The following is a 23,400-nucleotide window of genomic DNA, read 5'->3' on the forward strand; positions in this document are numbered from 1 at the left end:
GCAGACAACAGCCAAAGGCCACCAATGGGTCTTTTATGTAGCGAGAAACTCCTGCACCCGGAGGCGTACGTGCTTCAGCTGGCCACTGAACAAAAATATAGTGTTTCTCGTTTCTCGTTTTGTTTATATAGATTAGACCGTTGGTTTTCCCGTTTGAATGGTTTTACACTAGTAATTTTGGGGCCCTTTATAGCTTGTTGTTCGGTGTGAGCCAAGACTCCGTGTTGAAGGCCGTACTTTAACCTATAATTGTTTACTTTTTAAATTGTTATTTGTATGGAGAGTTGTCTCATTGGCACTCACACCACATCTTCCTATATCTAGTTCAGTGATAATGGACGTCATACTTAACTGCGAAATATACACAAGAATCTTAGATTAAAAACCATACAAGACTTACAAAGGCCAGAGGCTCCTGACTTTGGACAGGTGCAAAATTGCAGTGGGGTTACCCTTTCAAAAAAATGAAGCACAACGTATGATAGTCTAAAGCTCGGGATCACATTATTTTTTGGTATATATGCAGATGTTTCTTTTTCATCTCTGTGAGAGTTGGTATTTTTCATCAGAAGAAATAATAAAAAGTTAAACAGCATCAATATTGTTGAAAACTTCATCTTGATAATTACGGATTTCGGAAATAGCGCGAACTAGAGCTGTTCCTATTTCAAGTTTTCTAAGGAGGTAACAGCTACACGGGAGACATTATTTTAGATCTCGGCAGCTATGATTCCTATTTCGGTATTATTTAAATGAATTTGTTACAATACTAATAGTAAATGCATAAAAAATACAATTCATCAATATAACTTACGATCTCAAATAAAAGAACCGCTTGTTAATACTTTAAGTATATTTATTGAAAAAAATGAAATTTCAAGGATAAGAGTATTTCGTAAGAATATATTATCGGGCTAAAAGTAATTCCTGTATAACATTTCATACACTTATCCAGGAATTACCCTTAACCCGGAAATTTACCTTTATCCAATTACCCTTAACCAGGGAACAAACATATTCTGTGATATTTTTTCAACAAAGCAAAATTTGTTAATTTTTTTTTTTTAATTAGATTTACAGTTAATTAATAAGTATTTATTGCTATATAGTATTTCGATTATTTTGAATAACGCACTGATATTTAAATAATTCTTCTTTGCTAAGGGAGAATTCATTAAAAATTTAATTTTATGGAATGGAAGACAACTGAAACTTATTACTCTTAAACGGAAACGCGTTTACTCTTATCCAGAAAATGTAATGTTTTATTATTGACTAATTGTCAGCACAGGAGGGCATTTCCAATATTTAATCAACTAAAAATAAATAGATATACATATGATACAGTTGATACGTTTGTAAATGACCGACCTCTATTAGCATGTACTCTCAATTTCACATGCAATGTTTCCATGAGGCGTTAAAGGTGAAATGCATAAGCAATATAGCTCCTATTTTTGTGATTTTGTATTTTTTTTTATGAAATTCCGCATTTATACAATATATTTTATATTCATAACATATATGCTGCAAACCTTCCCCTTGATAACATAATCATGATAATTTTATTGACACATAAATAAATAGTATTGTATTTTTCAATATATGGTAAAGGCCTTGTTTTAAGGGGGCTGGCAGGTATAAATCATTTTTTTAATAATATAGGATTTCGCTGTATTTTTTTTATAAATGAACTTTATCATATACTTTATAGTAAAATGAAATAAAAAAAATGGGGTCACCCTTCATACAAGCTCACAATCTGCCTCTGCAAGAACAAACACTTTGGTGAACGTCCTTTTTTCTTTTGAACTAATAGGAGAAATAGAGGTAATATCGAAATAAAAAAAGAACTAAATTACAGAAATCGATTAAATTTTACAATTATCAATTTTAATGCCAAAAAAATGCAAAGGGAGATAATTTGGAGCTTTTTCAATGATATAAACATTTTAAAAATCATCTGGGGCCAAATAGAATCGATTGTTTTGGTTGATTTTTGTACCATATATATCATAAAGTAATAATAAAAAGTGTAATAAATAAAATTCATAATGAAAAAAAAAAACAAATGTTTAATTTTTCGCTGAAATGTTTGTACTCACGAGCCTCCTTAATCTGTATGTTATGTATTCTATCATATGGAATTATAAATATAATAAAGAGATGTACTTTGGTGTGTTGTACTCTTTGTAATGTTACTGATCTATGCCATGCTATATAACTAAATCTCTATAATTATATTTAGAAACACCAGAAGATAAGTTTGATGAATTGCAGACCAGTTTTAGTGAATGGTTGCTAGCTGAAAATCCTGAATTTGCTACAATAATTAATGATCGTAGATATGATGACAGACTCGATGACTACTCTATCCAGTTATTTGACAGATGGAAGGTAACAATTATTTCCATTATATCCTAATCATTACCTAATGTCATGTATATAATTTGTTAATTATTTCAAACATAATGTCATGTTTTTATTTTGAAATGTTTTGTTTAAAATAATGCCAATATTTTAATCATGGTTGAGCAAAGGATCAAGAACAACATTCCTAAAACAGTGAACCTGTTTCGTTTTTATTTCAGAATTACAAATGTATTCATTAAAATCCCAAACAAGTTTGAAATTTACATGATTTAGACTGATAAAAATAATATTATGTATTTCTTTAGGAATTCATGGGATTCCCTCAATGTTTTATTTCTCTTCTTTGTGTCTCAGACCAGTTCAAAAATCAGTGCCAATCAACAATTTTTACAAGAATTATGCCCCTTGGAAATATTGATTTTATATATTGAAAATTGTATAATTTGATAGCACTCTCACAAGTTCAAATTTTGACAGATTTGTAGCAAATATATATCAAAGGTTTATGTCAGCAATGTCTTAGACATTATTTTGTCTTTTCAAATCATCTTTTAAAACAAAATGCCAAAAGAGAATGCTTCTTACACTAAGTATAACTTCATTTGTAGAATTCAAACTAAGAACAAAGCTGATAAAAAGGGATGCAGTGGATGCTATAGTAGCATTAGTTCATGTTATTTTTTTTTTAAATAAAAAAAATCATGGAGACTGTTATTGATTCCTGGAAAGATCAAGTAAAAACAAAATCAATTCCATCTTGATGATTTGTCCTTTTGTATTTACATAGAACCAAGTTGATTGGTATCTAGACCAGTTATCAAAGATCCAAAAAGATAGATTGACCGACAAGTTGAAGGTAGATTATGATATATTCAAAGATTTCCTGCAGACCTACCATGATGGATATGAATGGAGAATGTAAGTTAACTTAAAACATTTATAATATGATAAGTTATGTAGCCATAGTTCTAGGATTTTTTTGACAATAAAATTACTTAGGATTACAGTTGTAGACAAAGTGTTCACCTATTTAAGTATGTGCACCTGTAGAATTTAATAATGTCCCCCATGAAATAATGTCCAGTGTGGACATTATTTCATAGTTAATACTGTGCATTGACAATATTTTCTTATTTAAATATGTCCCTGACACAATTTCTTATGAAAATATGTCCTTAGGTATGAAAAAGTGTCCATGAAAATGGACATTAATGAATACTTTAATTCAGTCTAGGTGGACATTTTTTCACAGGACATTATGTCCGCCAAAAATATTTTTGATATGATTAAAGTATTAAATGATATCCATTGCCTTGTTATTTCTGGTTGTATATTTACCTCTAATTACAAACTTTAATACATTAATTGTTAATTTTACTTGGACAGAGAATTGTCTCATTGGCACTCATACCATCCTTATCGTCCTATTTCTATATTTTTAATATATATGCATCATGTGTGTGTATAATGAGTTAAATTCAAATAAGTAACAGATGCTGTTCAGTATTACTTTCCTTGGAGGACACAATTCATTAACAATTACTACGAAAAATTGTCCTTACAGGTGTAGGTGGACCATATACTTCATAACTGTTGCTGTAAAATCCTGTCCACTTAGGGGACAATATTTCATGGCAATGGCCATTATTTGATACCAAAATTTTATATTTCCTTTTGCCTTCTTCTCATAATAAATATTAAAGTTCTTCACATTTGATTTAATACTTTTTAAAAACACTTCATTCTTAATGTTCTTCTTTCAAGCATTAGCCGAATATTTCTTTGAATAAATGTCTCTATATTCACTTCCATCCATTATTTGTTTGTTTAATTTTGTATATTAATCAATTTCTAATCAATCTTTCAGATTTTATTAAAATTCAAGTATAATAAAACTTTTTAAGTACCTTTGTATTATTTCCTTCGGAGGACACCATAGCAACTACTATCGAAACTTGTCCTGTGTGTGGACACTAATTCATAACTTTTGCAGTTAAAATCTGTCCATTTGAGGGACAATATTTCATGGCAATGGACACTACTTAATACCAAATTTCTATGAAACCTGTCCAGGTGGACACTTTTTCACAGGACAATTTTGTCTTACACACCTCCCTACTTTGATTTTGTAATGAGATTTTATCCTGTTCTTGTAATGAGATTTTATACTGTTCTTTCAAATGCTATATTTCAAGTATTTCCATCATAGTCAAAAGAGGAACAGTTCTGGAGAAGCATTACAACTTTCCAACTGATTACATGTAATCTATCTGTCAGATCGCTAGAATAGCAAAGAATAAATATATGATACTGTTTTATATTGATTTGTAGGTACAATGCTCTAAATCCTATAAATTTCCTGGAAGGCCCACAATCTGATCCTGATACTGTTGTTAAGAATATGGCAAAGCATACAAAAGGAGATTTTGAAAACTTCATAACGAGAATCCAAAATATGCCAATTCAGGTAAATATATTTTACTCCTAACATAATCTGGTCAGTGGACTATTGATACTCATACACTTGACAGAATTCTATATTTTACTCCTATATAACATAATCTGGTCAGTGGACTATTGTTACTCATACACTTGACAGAATTCATCAAAAAATACCAAAATATCTTTCAGATTACCATTAATTAACAATTGAAGGAAATCTCAAAGATAATAATTAGAAAAAAACTTATCGAGGTAAAAAAGTTCAACTTTCAACTTTTGAAAATTAGTTCAAAAAGTATGGATCATAGATTTGATTGATAATTGGATAAATGATCAGCAAGGGATTTATCGATCTTGGAAAATTCAGGAAAAAACTGCTAGATATATGTAACACTCCCAAACGTGTCTTTCCCCCCAAACGTGTCCGATTCTCCCAAACGTGTCTTTTCTCCCTAAACGTGTCCGGAATCTACAATATTTCCCAAACGTGTCCGATTTCATAACCCCCAAACGTGTCCGATAATTGTTATTCGCCAAAACGTGTCCAATATTTAACGCCAAAACGTTACACGTCTTTTAGCGCTTTTACATGTATCTCTTAAATAAAATCGCTGATAACGTTTACGGCAATTCTATGATGGGAGACACACGTGATGAAGATGTCATTTATCAGATTAAGTTAGTTCGATGTAGGTTTTTAATGATTATAATAATTGCAAAATTAATCTGTTAATATTAAGTAACTTTGACTGCAGTTGTTTATTGTCCAGTTGCAAGTATTTCATATTCGTTTAGAGCGAACATACACATAGTTCTGGAGTTGAATTAATCGTTAACTTTGATAATTATTTTGTACTTATAAACTCCGATGTTGCCTTTTATATTTAACCGAATATTGCATGGCGGGGTTTTTTACTTTTGTCAATAGTTTGTGTGTATTTCAAAAGCCCATCAAATTATAAACTTGTTATCCTGGTTTTTAATAAATTTTAGGTTTCCACCATCACTAAAGACACACGATAAGAAACATTACGTCCAGTGCCAAATATTTCATGCATAAGTTTTATAGATTTTTTTTTTATGAATATTACTGTTATGTGATCAACGCCGGTTTTAAATGCAAATTTATTTTGTAGTATATAAATAAACTTTAGAATGTTGATTACGTATTGTCCAGTTGCAAGTACTTTATGCATATTTAGAGCGCACAATAGTTTTGCAAGTTTTAATGTTTTTACAGTTGTACTGTACACATTAACTTTAAACTAAACTTTAAACTGTATTGTCCAGTTGCAAGTATGTCATGCATATTTAGAGAGAACATACCAGTTTTAATGTTTTTGCAGTTCTATTTAGAGAGAACATAGGCTACCTGTTTTTTTTTTTGTTTTTTTTGTTTTTTTTTACATTTTAACATACATGTTTTAATGTTTTTACTGTTCTTTTGTTAAGATAAACTCTAGACTGCTGGTTGCATATTGTCCAGTTGCAAGTATTTCATGCAAATTAGAGAAAACATACAAGTTTTAATGTTTTTTTTTCAGTTCTACTGAATAAATTAACTTTAGACTCTTGATTGCGAATTGTCCAGTTGTCAGTATTTCATGCATAATTAGAGAAAACATTAAAGTTTTAACGCGCAGAGAAAGGGACACTTTGACCCGTTAACTGTACTGTTTAACTCAACATGTTTGCTTACAATTTACAAACGAAATAGCAGAAATGACGCCCCCACTTTAAGCCAGTTTAATTCTTCCGTTTTGAAAAAGTACTAACGTGCATATGTATATTTTTAATGAAATGGTAAAATTAGTATACGTTAATGAAATAGCAATAACCAAATAACGCTTGATATGGACACGTTTTGGGGATTGGACACGTTTGGGGGTTAGTTGAGAAATGGACACGTTTGGGCATTTATACAAATGACACGCTTTGGCGCAGTTTTCAACTAGACATGTTTGGGGGAATCGGACACGTTTGGGGGGAAGGACACGTTTCTGAGTGTTACATATATACCAATACACAAATATTTTTATGAACACTTTTTTGTATTTTTTTTAGCTTGGGCAAATGAAAGAAAGATTTACCAAGGCAATTGAAGTTAATCACACATACAATAAAGTATCAATTGTAAGTTTCATGCTAGCTTATTCACAATAAAGTATCAATTGTAAGTTTCATGCTAGCTTATTCACAATAAAGTATCAATTGTAAGTTTCATGCTAGCTTATTCACAATAAAGTATCAATTGTAAGTTTCATGCTAGCTTATTCAAAGTCAACTCACAAACCATGTCAATCATTTGAAATTAATAACAAAAAGTAGAAACCTGATTTTATAAAAGACGTTATTGCATAGCAAGATAATATTTCCCACAGAATGTAACCAAAAGTTAGCATGCAATAAATTCTAACATTGCACTAGTGCAATAAATCTTCAAAATTCATGACGTCATCAACGACAAAATCTTAGTTGAAACCAATATTTATTTTTAAATATTATTAGCTCACCTGGTCCGAAGGGCCAAGTGAGCTTTTCCCATCACTTTGCGTCCGGCGTCCGTCGTCGTCCGTCGTCGTCCTGCGTCCGTCGTCGTCCTGCGTCCGTCGTCGTCCGTCGTCGTTAACTTTTACAAAAATCTTCTCCTCTGAAACTACTTGGCCAAATTAAACCAAACTTTGCCACAATCATCATTGGGGTATCTAGTTTAAAAAATGTGTCCAGTGACCTGGCACAAACCAAGATGGCCGCCATGGCTAAAAATAGAACATAGGGGTAAAATGCAGTTTTTTGCTTATAACTCAAAAACCAAAGCATTTAGAGCAAATCTGACAAAAATTGTTGATCAGGTCAACATCTATCTGCCCTGAAATTTTCAGATGAATCGGACAACCTGTTGTTGGGTTGCTGCCCCTGAATTGGTAATTTTAAGGAAATTTTGCTGTTTTTGGTTATTATCTTGAACATTATTATAGATAGAGATAAACTGTAAACAGCAATAATGTTCAGCAAAGTAAGATTTACAAATAAGTCAACATGACCGAAATGGTCAGTTGACCCCTTTAGGAGTTATTGCCCTTTATAGTCAATTTTTAACCATGTTTCGTAAATCTTCGTAATCTTTTACAAAAATCGTCTTCTCTGAAACTATTGGGCCAAATTAATCCAAACTTGGCCACAATCATCTTTGGGGTATCTAATTAAAAAAATGTGTCCGGTGACTCGGTATTCCAACCAAGATGGCCGCCACGGCTAAAATAGAACAAAGGGGTAAAATGCAGTTTTTGGGTTATAACTCAAAAACCAAAGTATTTAGAGCAAATCTGACATGGTGTAAAATTGTTAATCAGGTCAAGATCTATCTGCCCTGAAATTAACAGACCAATCGGACAACCCTTTGTTGGGTTGCTGCCCCTGAATTGGTAATTTTAAGGACATTTTGCTGTTTTTGTTTATCATCTTGAATATTATTATAGATAGAGATAAACTGTAAACGGCAATAATGTACACCAAAGTCAGACCTGAAAAGAAGTCAACATGACCAAAATGGTCAATTGACCCCCTAAGGAGTTATTGCCCTTTATATAGTCATTTTTTAACAATTTTCACAAAATTTGTAAAATTTTACTAACATTTTCCACTGTAACTATTGGGCCAAGTTAATTATAGATAGAGATAATTGTAAGCAGCAAGAATGTTCAGTAAAGTAAGATCTACAAACACATCACCATCATCAAACCACAATTTTATCTTGAATCCATCTGACAGTGTGTCCTTTGTTTAATATTCACATAGACCAAGGTGAGCGACACAGGCTTTTTAGAGCCTCTAGTATTGCTATACAATAAAAGGGTAATTGCATGAATATTGGGGAATATTGTCCCTCGTAGAACATATATTGCACTTGCAAGCTTGTGCAATACAAAATTCTACTCGGGACAATATTCCCCAATAATGGACGTCAAGCTGGTTACTTATTCCCTATTCCCTATTCGTTACCTATTCGTTACCTATTCCCTATTCCCTATTCGTTACCTATTCGTTACCTATTCCCTATTCGTTACCTATTCGTTACCTATTCCCTATTCCCTATTCGTTACCTATTCGTTACCTATTCCCTATTCCCTATTCGTTACCTATTCGTTACCTATTCCCTATTCCCTAGTCGTTACCAATTCGTTACTTATTCCCTATTCCCTATCGTTACCTATTCGTTACTTATTCCCTATTCATTATTCGTTACTTATTCGATTTTTAATATCCTTCCCCCTTTTTAATTGTTTCTACTCTTATATCTGGTAATAGTTCTAAATTTGTTGAGGTAAAATGATCTTTTTATGACCTATTTATATGTGTTTGTGCTCAACCGATCCTTTTACTTTATGTTCGATACTCATTTGTTCCTTCTTTGATTTTTATACGTTCTACCTTTTAACTGCTTTATGTCCGTATGTTTGAAGATGGATCTTGGTTCGAAGCGATGAAATCACTGTGTTAGCGCTTGTATAAAAAAGAAGATGTGGTATGATTGCCAATAAGACAACACCCCACAATAGACCAAAATGACACAGAAATTATCAACTATAGGTCACTGTACGGCTTTCAACAATGAGCATAGCCCAAACCGTGTAGTCACCTATAAAAGGTCCAGACATGACAATCTCAAACAATTCAAACAACAAAACTAACGGCCGTATTTCATATACAAAAAAATAAACGGAAAACAAATATGTAACACAAAAACAAACAATAACTACTTAATTTCAGGCTCTTGTCTAGGGACAGGCACATACTAACATAATGTGGTGGGGTTAAACATGTTAGCAGGGTGTACATCGTTTCGGAGCATGCTATTACCTTGTTTAATTCGTTCCATCACTCGCTTATACTTCGCTTATAATACGTGTATCATACGTTGCACCTTTTAAAACATGATTTTCAATTGTTTTGTTGTCTCTGGTGGTAGATTTGGGTTCTTAGAGGTGATATAACTCTATAAGCGCATATGTACCCGTTCCAGCGCTCGGATAATACCCTGTTAAATATTCGTTACTTATTCGCTTTTAATACGTTTGTTGTACGTTGCACCTTTTAGAAAAGGATTTTCAATTGTGTTCATATCTCTGTTGGTAATAATGTGTTCTTATAGATGAAATACCCCTATTATCGCGTATGTGCCCGTTCCAGCGCTCGGATAATACCCTGTTACTTATTCGTTCCTTATTCGCTTTTAATGCGCGGGGTATACGTTGCACCTTGAAATAAATCGTTTTTTAATTGTGTTCATGTCTCTGGTGGTAACAATGTGTTCTTAGAGATGAAATGACCCTATAAGCGTGCATGTACCCGTTCCAGCGCTCGGTTAATACCCTGTTACCTATTCACTTATCATACGTTTGTTGTACGTTGCACCTTTTAGAAAAGGGTTTTCAATTGTGTCCATGTCTCTGGTGGTAACAATGTGTTCTTAGAAATGAAATGACCCTATAAGCGTGCATGTACCCGTTCCAGCGCTCGGTTAATACCCTGTTACCTATTTGTTACCTATTCGTTACCTATTCACTTATAATTAACAAATTAATGTTAATTTGGTAAGGTCCAATCTACCAGAATCACATGAGTGAACAGATGATCACATGATGCAAATCAGACTTCAGAGTGGAGAAAGTCAGGAACTGAAACTTCCATAATGAGGGTGGGCACAAATCACAACTCGGGCGGGCATGTGATTCTGGTAGATTGGACCTTACCAAATTAACATCAAACTACAACTTAGGTAAGTTTTGTTTAATTTGTTAATTTAGTAAGTCCAATCTACCTATAGAATCACATGAGTCTTTAAAGTTCAGTTCTGCACTTTCAGTAAAATCTTTGTAAAGTAGCAACAGTTATACTAAAAACACTACATATTCCACTACTTGGAAAACTCTACTAATTCTAAATTTCGGAATTATATACATCCTTATATACACAAACTATCTTATTTTCTCTTGGCCAATAAGATTTCATTACTGAAGGAGCTGTCATTAGTAATTGGTCTTTGATAAAATTTTCGAAACACACTATCTTTCCTCCATCCAGCTGTGCGAAGAATTGTAGCTATAGGAATTCGTCCACTAACATAGGAAGTAGCAGCTCCTCTAGTACTATGAGGTGTAAAGATTGTCATATCTATTCCAGCCATAATTAAAACTTGTTTAATCCACTTAGCAATGGTACCCTTTTTTACAGGTTTATACGGTTTTTGGAAACTCAAAAACAATTGAGTGTTATTTAATCTTAATTTATTTGTGCGTTCTAAATATTCATGTAATGTATGAACCACACAAATCCTATAATCTGGCTTAAATGCTTCTATAAATATCTCTGGTAACTGATATCCAGGTCTAGTTTGCTTAAGCAAGTCTCCATATCTAATTTTAACTGAGTATGTATCAAGTTCCAAATTCCTAATATCTATTAAGAAAATACTCTGCATTCTCTGACCTGTTGTTAAAGCTAATAACATAGCCAATTTAAATGTTATGTTTTTTAATGTAATATCTTTGTTCCAAGTCTTTAAAAGACTTAGCACCAGTTCCACATTCCAGGTACAATTATACCTAGGTAAAACAGGTTTCTTACTAAATATTCCCTTCATAAATTGTTTAACATGAAAATGTTTTCCAATTTGCACATTAGTAATAAGATAAACAAAACTAGATACTGCTGATTTAGCAGTATTAACAGCACTATATCCTAAGCCGTTTAGATGCAATTCTAACAAATATTTTAATACACTATTTACAGATGGATCAAATCGATCCGTTTTTTCTTTGTCACAAAAAAAAAAAAACAGCCACTTTTTGATATATGTCCATACTGTTTTTTGGTAGAATCTCTCCAGGAATTGATGATGATGTCGGCAGCCTCTGCTGATACTCCTCCCTCACACATTTTATTCCTGAGATCTCATGTTTTTCAAAGGATGAGTTTGATTTGTTGTGGGATTCATCAGAATCGTTTCCACTTTTGACAAAATATATGGTTGATCGCAAATCATTTGTAGTAGCTGCGGAAACCAAGGCTGTGTTGAAAATAAAGGTGCTATGACTAATGCGGTTGCTTTTTCCTGACAAATTTTCTGTAACACTGCACTGATCACACTGAAAGGAGGGAATATATATGCATAAAATGTATTCCAAGTTAAAGAGAATGCATTAACAGCCAAAGCCTTCACATCCGGGCCAAAGGATACATATTGTTCTAATCTATTGTTATGTTTTGATGCAAATAAATCAATGTCACATGGACCAAGTTGATTCATTATACACTCAAAAATACTATCAATAATCATCCATTCCATATCTGAATTAGACTTGTGTCTGCTTAACGCATCTGCTTTTATATTTAACTTCCCTGGGATATGAAAAACACTAAGCCAAATTTGTCTATGTATACACCACAACCATATCTCTTTAGCTAAATTATTTAACTCTTCTTTTCTTCCTCCCATTTTATTCAAATACTTAATAGCAGTTGTATTATCAAGAAATAATTGTACATGTTCATTACGAGTTCTGCAACAAAAGGCTTTTAATGCAAGAAAAGCTGCTTTCAGTTCCAAAAAAATTATATGTTTATTACGTTCACTCAAACTCCAAACACCTGATAATGTAAGATTATTTGTTACATCAAGAGCTCCATATCCTAACATACTACTGTCAGATTCAATTTTTCTATCTGGTGGCTTAAAAACAATTGGTTTATACTTATCATGAATGTTTTCAATCCACCAGTTTATACATTGTTTACTCTCATTTGATAATATAATTTTAGCATCAAAATTTCCTTTATTCAATTTTAATTCAACATCCTTTTGTATTTCTAAAGTTTTGTAAAAAACTGGTGCATATAAGACACCATATTCACTAGCAACCAATTTTCCAATTAATTGCGCAAATTCACGTATGGTAACAAAACACTTCCTTAACAAAGTTCTGCATAATTCTACAATATTTGCAACTTTCTTTGGTGCTAATTTCACTACCATGCTCACAGAATCTATACTGAATCCTAAAAATTCAATGTTTTGAGCAGGCACAACAACTGATTTTTCTTTATGTATAGTAAATCCAAGGCTATCAAACAATTTCATTGTTTCTTGAACATTATTTAGACATTCCTCATAACTATCCCCTACCAATAAAATGTCATCAATATACGCACAATTAACATATCCTTCTTTCCTTAAAGAAGATAACACAGGTTTTAACAACTTTGTGAAAATGCGAGGAGCTGGTGATAAACCATTAGGCATAGCTGTAAACTGATACAATAGTCCTTTCCAAGTAAATCTCAAAAATTTTCTATCTTCCTTTTTTATTCCTAAGCTGTAATATGCATCTTTTATATCCAACTTTGCAAAGAAATTTTTATTTTTTACTAATTCTAATGCTGACTTGAAAGTTTCCATCTTGAAATGTTTATATTCCAAATGCTCATTCAGATTACTTAAATTTAATATTAATCTAAATGATCCATCAGCTTTAGGCCTAATAAAAATACTAGATAATACTTCCCCATACTGATGAATTACAGGTTCAATAACCTTTTTGTGTAAAAATTTTGTTAACAGATTGTCGATAACTATTTGTTCACTTTCATTAAATTTAATTTCTTTCCGTGAACATTTACCACATGGTTCACATTCAAATTCCAAGTAATAACCTTGACATACAATATTCAAGAGGTTTCTATCACTTGTAATTGTTTTCCATGTCTCACTATACTGAGATATTTTTCCCGCAACAAAGTTGTCAGTAGTATTATGCAGACAATTAAGATTTAATAATGTACATGTACTTACATTACTATTACTAACTGTGTCCATTTCTAATGACCCAGATTCCCCTTTCCTTTCTTGTTGTAGGGTTTCTTCTGCTCTCGTCGAATCTGGGCCTTTTTAGCTAAAAAATTGTTTTTAAAACCACTTTTCCCTTTGAAACTTCCATTGGCATTGTCAGACTTAAAATTATCATTCCGAGAATAAGTGTCCTTAACTTCAGGAACATGTGCCTTATCCCTGTTCCATGTACTTTTAACTTTCATTTTATTGCCCAGTTTAGTACTATCGTCTATTTCTTTCATCCGTTGTTCCAGATTTTCTCTGTCCCCAAATAAATAGTTCGGCGAAATTTTCTCATCTTCGTGGCTCAGGGCTAAATATTTTTTGTCTAAAGCTGGCGTTAGCAACTTCCTTCTTTGACTAGACAGATCTCTATGAGCATACAACAACAAATTTAGGGAGTCCAGGGATAGTTCAAACGTTTCTTCCGATTCTTCCGATGAGCTTTTCAAAGACTTTTCCATTAGCTGAACAACCGGTATCATCCCTTTAACAAGATACCCCTGGGTTCTTTGCAAGGATCTGTCATTATCTTTCAGACGTTTAGATGTTTCCTTAGAACTCCACAGCACTTTGTTCACTTTAGGAACCTCTAGAAATTCACAATTCTCTGGCCGAACAAATTTATCCACTAATTCCTGAACTTCTTTATTTTTATGATCTACGGCAGACTCCGCCCCTTGATTAACAATTTTTGCTATCTCATCGTGTACCGGCGATCCTAATCTTGGTTTCTTAGACAAAATGTTCTCAAATTTTTTCATTTTTTTCATTTTGGACATACTCGTCGTAACTTTTATTCTTTTTTGAGGTGGTTCCTCCGCCACATGATCCTCCTCATCTTCCTGGGAAGACTCATAATCCCGTTCCGATTCCTCCTCCGAGACACTGTCATAAAAAGTATTCGGAGATTTGCCCCGTCTATTGTTTCTCAACTGCGTCGGCGCACTAGGCCCAATCGGATCAGCTGTTTTGTGAAGAACCGCATTTTTAATTTCAATTACGGACTTGGTAAGCTTATTAATAGCTTTCTGCTGTAAAAAATAAAGTTTTTGATTGTTAATCAATTGCTCATTGTATTGAGCTAACAAATCCGGTCTCTGTTGATTAACTTCGACACTTGCGGTAAAAGGTACATAATTAGGCTCCGCCCCCTTTTTGTTTTTATCAACTGTCGCTCGCTTTGGAACAGAATGTAAACGGGTAGGCTGTGAAGATGATGGAGCGCCAGTATGAATCAACTGAAGAGAACCATCATCCTTCACCACTATTGCCTGGTCTTGGAAAACATTGCAGTTTTCCACCACTGGATCCAAAATAATAAATTCCTCTGCCATTGTTCGGAATTTCCTAAACACACGTGCCCTCTCTATCAGCGCAAACACATTAACAAAGAAAATTGTTTACAAACATAATTTCATGTCAAATGAAAATTATGAATAACATCACTATAGTAAAACTTTCAAACTACGAACAATTCCTGACTATCCAAACACTAACATATACGAAATTTTTTTTTTTTTTGTCTCCTAAATAAATAGTCTAACTTTGCATTACAAAGGATCAACCTCGTTCTGATTTGCATCATGTGATCATCTGTTCACTCATGTGATTCTATAGGTAGATTGGACTTACTAAATACGTTTGTTGTACGTTGCATCTTGTAGAAAAGGATTTTCAATTGTGTCCATGTCTCTGGTGGTAACAATGTGTTCTTAGAAATGAAATGACCCTATAAGCGTGCATGTACCCGTTCCAGCGCTCGGTTAATACCCTGTTACCTATTCGTTATCTATTCGTTACCTATTCACTTATAATACGTTTGTTGTACGTTGCACCTTTTAGAAAAGGATTTTCAATTGTACCCATGTCTCTGGTGGTAACAATGTGTTCTTAGAGATGAAATGACCCTATTAGCGCGCATGTACCCGTTCCAGCGCTCGGTTAACACCCTGTTACCTATTCGTTACCTATTCGTTACTTATTCGTTACTTATTCACTTATCATACGTTTGTTGTACGTTGCACCTTTTAGAAAAGGATTTTCAATTGTGTCCATGTCTCTGGTGGTAACAATGTGTTCTTAGAGATGGAATGACCCTATTAGCGCGCATGTACCCGTTCCAGCGCTCGGTTGATACCCTGTTACCTATTCGTTACCTATTCGTTACTTATTCGCTCTTAATACGTTTGTTGTACGTTGCACCTTTTAGAAAAGGATTTTCAATTGTGTCTATGTCTCTGGTGGTAACAATGTGTTCTTATAGATGAAATACCCCTATTAGCGCGTATGTACCCGTTCCAGCACTCGGTTAGTAACCTGTTACCTATTCGTTACCTATTCACTTATAATACGTTTGTTGTACGTTGCACCTTTTAGAAAAGGATTTTCAATTGTGTCCATGCCTCTGGCCTCACGGTCATAAAACTTTCGAGCATGATTTTTGTACTCAGACTCGAAAATCAACCAATCAAATTGCTGGATTTTATGTTTTGAGCATGATTTTTGTGCTCTGAGCACTGAGCAAAGTTTTATGCCTTCAAAGCCATGTGGTAGCAATGTGTTTTAAGAGATGAAATGACCCTATTATCATGCATGTACCCGTTCCAGCGCTCAGTTAACACCCTGTTACCTATTCGTTACCTATTCACTTATAATACGTTTGTTGTGCGTTGCACCTTTTAGAAAAGGATTTTCAATTGTGTCCATGTCTCTGGTGGTAGCAATGTGTTTTAAGAGATGAAATGACCCTATTATCGTGCATGTACCCGTTCCAGCGCTCGGTTAATACCCTGTTACCTATTCGTTACCTATTCACTTATAATACGTTTGTTGTACGTTGCACCTTTTAGAAAAGGATTTTCAATTGTGTTCATGTCTCTGGTGGTAACAATGTGTTCTTAAAGATGAAATGACCCTATTAGCGCGTATGTACCCGTTCCAGCGCTCGGTTAATACCCTGTTACCTATTCGTTACCTATTCACTTATAATACGTTTGTTGTACGTTGTACCTTTTAGAAAAGGATTTTGAATTGTGTTAATGTGTCTGGTGGTAACAATGTGTTCTTAGAGATGAAATGACCCTATTAGCGCGTATGTACCCGTTCCAGCGCTCGGATAATACCCTGTTACTTATTCGTTCCGTATTCGCTTTTAATGCGCGGGGTATACGTTGCACCTTGAAATAAATCGTTCTTTAATTGTGTTCATGTCTCTGGTGGTAGCAATGTGTTCTTAGAGATGAAATGACCCTATTAGCGCGCATGTACCCGTTCCAGCGCTACACTGATACCCTGTTACTTATTCGTTCCTTATTCGCTTTTAAAACGTGTGTTATGCGTTGCACTTTAAAAAAGAAATATTTTTGTGTCTCTGGTGGTAACTGTCGGTTCTTACAGGTGAAATAACCCTAATAAAACATATGTACCCGTTTCAGAGCCCGACTGATACCCTGTTACTTATTCGTTCCTTATTCGTTTTTAATACGCGTGGTATACGTTGCACCTTGGACTAAATCGATTATCTATTGCTTTCATGTCTCTGGCGGTAATTGTGTGTTCTCTGAAGTGAAAAACCCCTATTAGCGCATATGTACCCGTTTCAACGCAACACTGATACCCTGTTACTTATTCGTTCCTTATTCGCTTTTAAAACGTGTGTTATGCGTTGCACTTTAAGAAAGAAATATTTTTGTGTCTCTGGTGGTAACTGTCGGTTCTTAGAGGTGAAATAACCCCTAATAGAATATGTATACCCGTTTCAGCGCCCGACTGATACGCTGTTACTTATTCGTTCCTTATTCGCTTTTAAAACCTGTGTTATGCGTTGCACTTTAAAAAAGAAATATTTTTGTGTCTCTGGTGGTAACTGTCGGTTTTTTGAGGTGAAATAACCCTAATAAAACATATGTACACGTTTCAGCGCTCGACTGATACCCTGTTACTTATTCGTTCCTTATTCGCCTTTAATACGCTTGGTATTCGCTGCGCCTTGGAATAAATCAACTATCTATTGCTTTCATGTCTCTGGCGGTAATTATGTGTTCTCTGAAGTGAATAAACCCTATTAGCGCATATGTACTCGTTTCAGCGCAACACTGAAACCCTGTTACTTATTCGTTTCTTATTCGCTTATAAAACGTGTGTTATGCATTGCACTTTAAAAAAAAAGAAATATGTTTGTGTCTCTGGTGGTGACTGTCGGTTCTTAGAGGTGAAATAACCCTAATAGAACATATCTTTCCGTTTCAGCGCTCGACTCAGTGATACCCTGTTACTTATTCGTTCCTTGTTCGCTTTTAAAACGTGTGTTATGCGTTGCACTTTAAAAAAGAAATATTTTTGTGTCTCTGGTGGTAACTGTCGGTTCTTAGAGGTGAAATTACCCTTATAGAATATATGTACCCGTTTCAGCGCTCGACTGATACCATGTTACTTATTCGTTCCTTATTCGCTTTTAATACGCTTGGTATACGCTGCACCTTGGAATAAACGATTATCTATTGCTTTCATGTCTGGCGGTAATTATGTGTTCTCTGAAGTGAATAAACCCTATTAGCGCATATGTACTCGTTTCAGCGCAACACTGATACCCTGTTACTTATTCGTTTCTTATTCGCTTATAAAACGTGTGTTATGCGTTGCACTTTAAGAAAAGAAATATGTTTGTGTTTCTGGTGGTAACTGTCGGTTCTTAGAGGTGAAATAACCCTAATCGAACATATGTACCCGTTTCAGCGCTCGACTGATACCCTGTGACTTATTCGTTCCTTATGCGCTTTAAATACGCGTGCTATGCGTTACACCTTGAAATCTTGAAATAAGAATAAGTAACAAGGTATTAGCCGAGCGCTGGAACGGGTACATACGCGCTAATAGGGTTATTTCATCTCTAAGAACACATTGTTACCACCAGAGACATGCACACAATTAAAAAACGATTTATTTTAAGGTGCAACGTATACCCCGTGCACTAAAAGCTAATAAGGGACAAATAAGTAACAGGGTATTACCCGAGCGCTTGAACGGGTACATGCGCGCTAATAGAGTCATTTCATCTTTAAGAACACATTGTTACCACCAGAGACATGAACACAATTGAAAATCCTTTTCTAAAAGGTGCAACGTACAACAAACGTATTATAAGTGAATAGGTAACGAATAGGTAACGAATAGGTAACAGGGTATTAACCGAGCGCTTGAACGGGTACATGCGCGCTAATAGAGTCATTTCATCTTTAAGAACACATTGTTACCACCAGAGACATGAACACAATTAAAAAACGATTTATTTCAAGGTGCAACGTTTACCCCGCGCATTAAAAGCGAATAAGGAAATGAATAAGTAATCGGGTATTATCCGAGCGCTGGAACGGGTACATACGCGCTAATAGGGATTTCCATCTATAAGAATACATTGTTACCACCAGAGACATGGACACAATTGAAAATCCTTTTCTAAAAGTTGCAACTTATAACAAACGTATTATAGGCGAATAAGTAATGAATAAGTAACAGGGTATTAACCGAGCGCTGGAACGGGTACATACGCGCTAATATGGTCATTTCATCTCTCAGAACACATTGTTACCACCAGAGACATGGACACAATTGAAAATCCTTTTCTAAAAGGTGCAACGTACAACAAACGTATTATAAGTGAATAGGTAACGAATAGGTAACAGGGTATTAACCGAGCGCTGGAACGGGTACATGCACGCTAATAGGGTCATTTCATTTCTAAGAACACATTGTTACCACCAGAGACATGGACACAATTGAAAATCCTTTTCTAAAAGGTGCAACGTACAACAAACGTATTATAAGTGAATAGGTAACGAATAGGTAACAGGGTATTAACCGAGCGCTGGAACGGGTACATGCGCGCTAATAGGGTCATTTCATCTCTAAGAACACAGTGTTACCACCAGAGACATGAACACAATTAAACAACGATTTATTTCAAGGTGCAACGTATACCCCGCGCATTAAAAGCGAATAAGGAACGAATAAGTAACAGGGTATTATCCGAGCGCTGGAACGGGTACATACGCGATAATAGGGGTATTTCATCTATAAGAACACATTATTACCAACAGAGATATGAACACAATTGAAAATCCTTTTCTAAAAGGTGCAACGTACAACAAACGTATTAAAAGCGAATAAGTAACGAATATTTAACAGGGTATTATCCGAGCGCTGGAACGGGTACATATGCACTTATAGAGTTAAACAATTGAAAATCATGTTTTAAAAGGTGCAACGTATGATACACGTATTATAAGCGAATTATAAGCGAGTGATGGAACGGATTAAACAAGGTAATAGAATGCTCCGAAACGATGTATACCCTGCTAACATGTTTAACCCCACCACATTATGTTAGTATGTGCCTGTCCCTAGACAAGAGCCTGAAATTAAGTAGTTATTGTTTGTTTTTGTGTTACATATTTGTTTTCGTTTATTTTTTTTGTATATGAAATACGGCCGTTAGTTTTGTTGTTTGAATTACTTGAGATTGTCATGTCTGGACCTTTTATAGGTGACTACACGGTTTGGGCTATGCTCATTGTTGAAAGCCGTACAGTGACCTATAGTTGATAATTTTTGTGTCATTTTGGTCTATTGTGGGGTGTTGTCTCATTGGCAATCATACCACATCTTCTTTTTTATACAAGCGCTAACACGGTGATTTCATCGCTTCGAACCAAGATCCATCTTCAAACATACGGACATAAAGCAGTTAAAAGGTAGAACGTATAAAAATCAAAGAAGGAACAAATGAGTATCGAACATAAAGTAAAAGGATCGGTTGAGCACAAACACATATAAATAGGTCATAAAAAGATCATTTTACCTCAACAAATTTAGAACTATTACCAGATATAAGAGTAGAAACAATTAAAAAGGGGGAAGGATATTAAAAATCGAATAAATAACGAATAAGGAATAGGGAATAAGTAACGAATAGGTAACGATAGGGAATAGGGAATAAGTAACGAATAGGTAACGATAGGAAATAGGGAATAAGTAACGAATAGGTAACGAATAGGGAATAGGGAATAGGTAACGAATAGGTAACGAATAGGGAATAGGTAACGAATAGGTAACGAATAGGGAATAGGGAATAGGTAACGAATAGGTAACGAATAGGGAATAGGGAATAGGTAACGAATAGGGAATATGGAAGAGGTAACGAATAGGTAACGAATAGGGAATAGGGAATAGGTAACGAATAGGTAACGAATAGGTAACGAATAGGGAATAGGGAATTGGGAATAAGTAACCAACTTGACGTCCATTCCCCAATATTCATGCAATAACCCTATATTGTTTGATAATTTGTTCAATCATATATTTCAACATTTTTTATAAAGGACCCATACTTTCATTAAATTTCTGTTGATTGCAATGACCAAATATGAAATATGAACTTTTTTGATAAAAAGAAACATATGCATATATTGTCTAACAAATGACAATGAAATTTCTCCAATAAAAACATTCGTTTTTTCTCCCAGGAAAAGGTACCAAAAATAATAAGAGAGATGATTACTGAAGACAGCGAAAACTTTGTGTTATACAAACCATTCACAAAGGATTTAGACCAGATTTCAACCATAAACCATGAAGAAAAGTAAGCTTCAATTCAGTTTAATCCTCATCTATAATTCATTAGTTAAAAAGAAATTATAACAGACAGGAAATAAAGCTTCCTAAGAACACAGCTATATTACATATTTACTTGCATCTTTTCAAATTTATTCCATTATTAACATGATTAGTGACATTTTTTTTCAAAGGTTTGATTTATCCAATATTAAAGCCCATACATAAATTTTATACAGCTGTGGTGCTTTTCTGGATATTCCTGTCAGTGCTTGTTCAGATTTTTTATAAACCTAATCTTATTGTGAGAAATTCCAAATGAAGATATATATGTTACTATGAAAATTATTTGAAATTTTGAAATTTTTATAAAAACCCCTATTTTCTTTGTAGGGAAAATATAAAGGAAAAGGCGAAATTAGCAATCACTGATTACATGAGGTCTTTAAATGAAATGGAGGTTTTTATAAATGAGGTAAGCAATCACATATAAGTAGGAATGTTCATGTCAAATATGTTAAGATTCAACAAGATACTACTCATATACACCTGCCTTCTTCGAAACAATGAAACTTTCAGATTTAATCATTACATATATTGAGAATTAAACAAAGGACAAGGTACACTAAGGGCCGTATTTGGCCCCCTTTTTTGTAATTTTTTTTTTTCATGAAATAAACGAAATTATAATCGGAAATAATTTGCATATATCTGTTCTTTAGAAGCTTATGCGGATTTTAATTTTTGGTAAAGCAGAAATCCGATTTTGGGTTGCTTAAAGTTACCTAATTACACCAAAAGGTACCAAAATGTTGATTTTTGGACTGAAATTCTTCGTTTTTAAAGGCCTCCGCCAACGTGAGCCACAGAAAAGAATGGTGATAAGGATAGCATTCAAACAGAATTTTCTGATAATGAAGAGAAACTTTTGGCTCACGTTGGCGGAGGCCTTCAAATATGAATAAAACTATCTCCCAAAAAAAAACAACAACTTCGCCGTAATAGTAAAATCGGAGCGAAATCGGAGAAAGGGCTGAAAAACTCCGCATTCAACTGTGATTACCAGACACCACCAACTACATCAAGAATATTTCCAAAGGTGAGGTTTTTAGTTTTGAGATTTGGCAATCATTCTTCAAATTGTATTTTTTTTCTTTTTATCAATCTAGATTTTGTTTAACCAATTTGGATCAACAAACAAATGGTGAAAACGTATCATCGGCATTTGGCACACACGATAAAACAGCCATTTTCATGTGTACCTGAGACCGGTTGAGTCATGATATAAATTACAGCTACAAAGAATTTGAATGAAAATAATTTTTCGTTTCAAGTAAAAAATATACTCAGAATATGTGAAAATTGGGAACAAAATATCGGTCCGGTTGCAGACGACTTTGCGAAATTGACTACCGCCGAAAACAACCTTTTTTGCTTTCAGCCTTACAGTATCATTTTTCTTATGAGTTAACATGAAAATTTAACAATTTTTGCAAGTAAAATAATTTCCAATTTCCGTATGAATTCGACTACAAATAGAATTAACGGAGAACATAACAAATTAAAAAAAAAAAAACAATAGTGATAAGTATGTCATTTTACACTGTAATTGTCATGATGACAACGTAGTCGACTGGGAACGCCGTTGCCTTTTGTTCGGGCGTCTTACGTTCGAATCTCACCACTACTATTAGTATTTTTTTTTTCATTTTTTTTACTTGTATCATTTTATCATTTTATTTTATTTCAAAAAAGAAAGAAAAGCAGAAAAATGCTCGAGTTCATGATATAATAGCCAGCAATTTAGTCTGATTTCTAAACATAAAGTTTTAGTCACTTCAAACGGTATGCAACAGATTTTTATTCCAAGTTTGAGCCTCAATCAATTTTTTTTGCCCTTGGAATCATTTTTTCAATATGGGACGACATCAAAAGATCAATGAAGTACATTTGTATAGCAAACTTATATCAAATAACTTGGGTGGAATGATAAAATGGCTGCTATTTTTTTTCTTTGACTTCGATTTAACATGTATCCCTATTGGTCAATCATTTTCCCCAAATTAAGTTAAGGGAGTGGGGGG

The 23,400-nt window shown here is 34.0% G+C and overlaps 1 protein-coding gene across 3 annotated transcripts in view; it reads left to right on the top strand.

Moving 5' to 3' along the window:
* LOC143067272 (uncharacterized) overlaps positions 1 to 23,400 on the top strand; it is a 121,548-nt gene that overhangs the window by 81,656 nt on the left and 16,492 nt on the right. For all 3 annotated transcript variants that reach the window (XM_076240396.1, XM_076240395.1, XM_076240397.1), the window contains 6 exons: positions 2,249 to 2,397; positions 3,161 to 3,291; positions 4,705 to 4,840; positions 6,880 to 6,948; positions 21,229 to 21,344; positions 21,710 to 21,791. In XM_076240396.1, the coding sequence (XP_076096511.1) occupies positions 2,249 to 2,397; positions 3,161 to 3,291; positions 4,705 to 4,840; positions 6,880 to 6,948; positions 21,229 to 21,344; positions 21,710 to 21,791 (683 nt within the window). The remainder of the gene's footprint in view (positions 1 to 2,248; positions 2,398 to 3,160; positions 3,292 to 4,704; positions 4,841 to 6,879; positions 6,949 to 21,228; positions 21,345 to 21,709; positions 21,792 to 23,400) is intronic.

This window comes from Mytilus galloprovincialis, chromosome 3 (assembly GCF_965363235.1).
Source record: "Mytilus galloprovincialis chromosome 3, xbMytGall1.hap1.1, whole genome shotgun sequence".
Taxonomy (NCBI): Eukaryota; Metazoa; Mollusca; class Bivalvia; order Mytilida; family Mytilidae; genus Mytilus; species Mytilus galloprovincialis.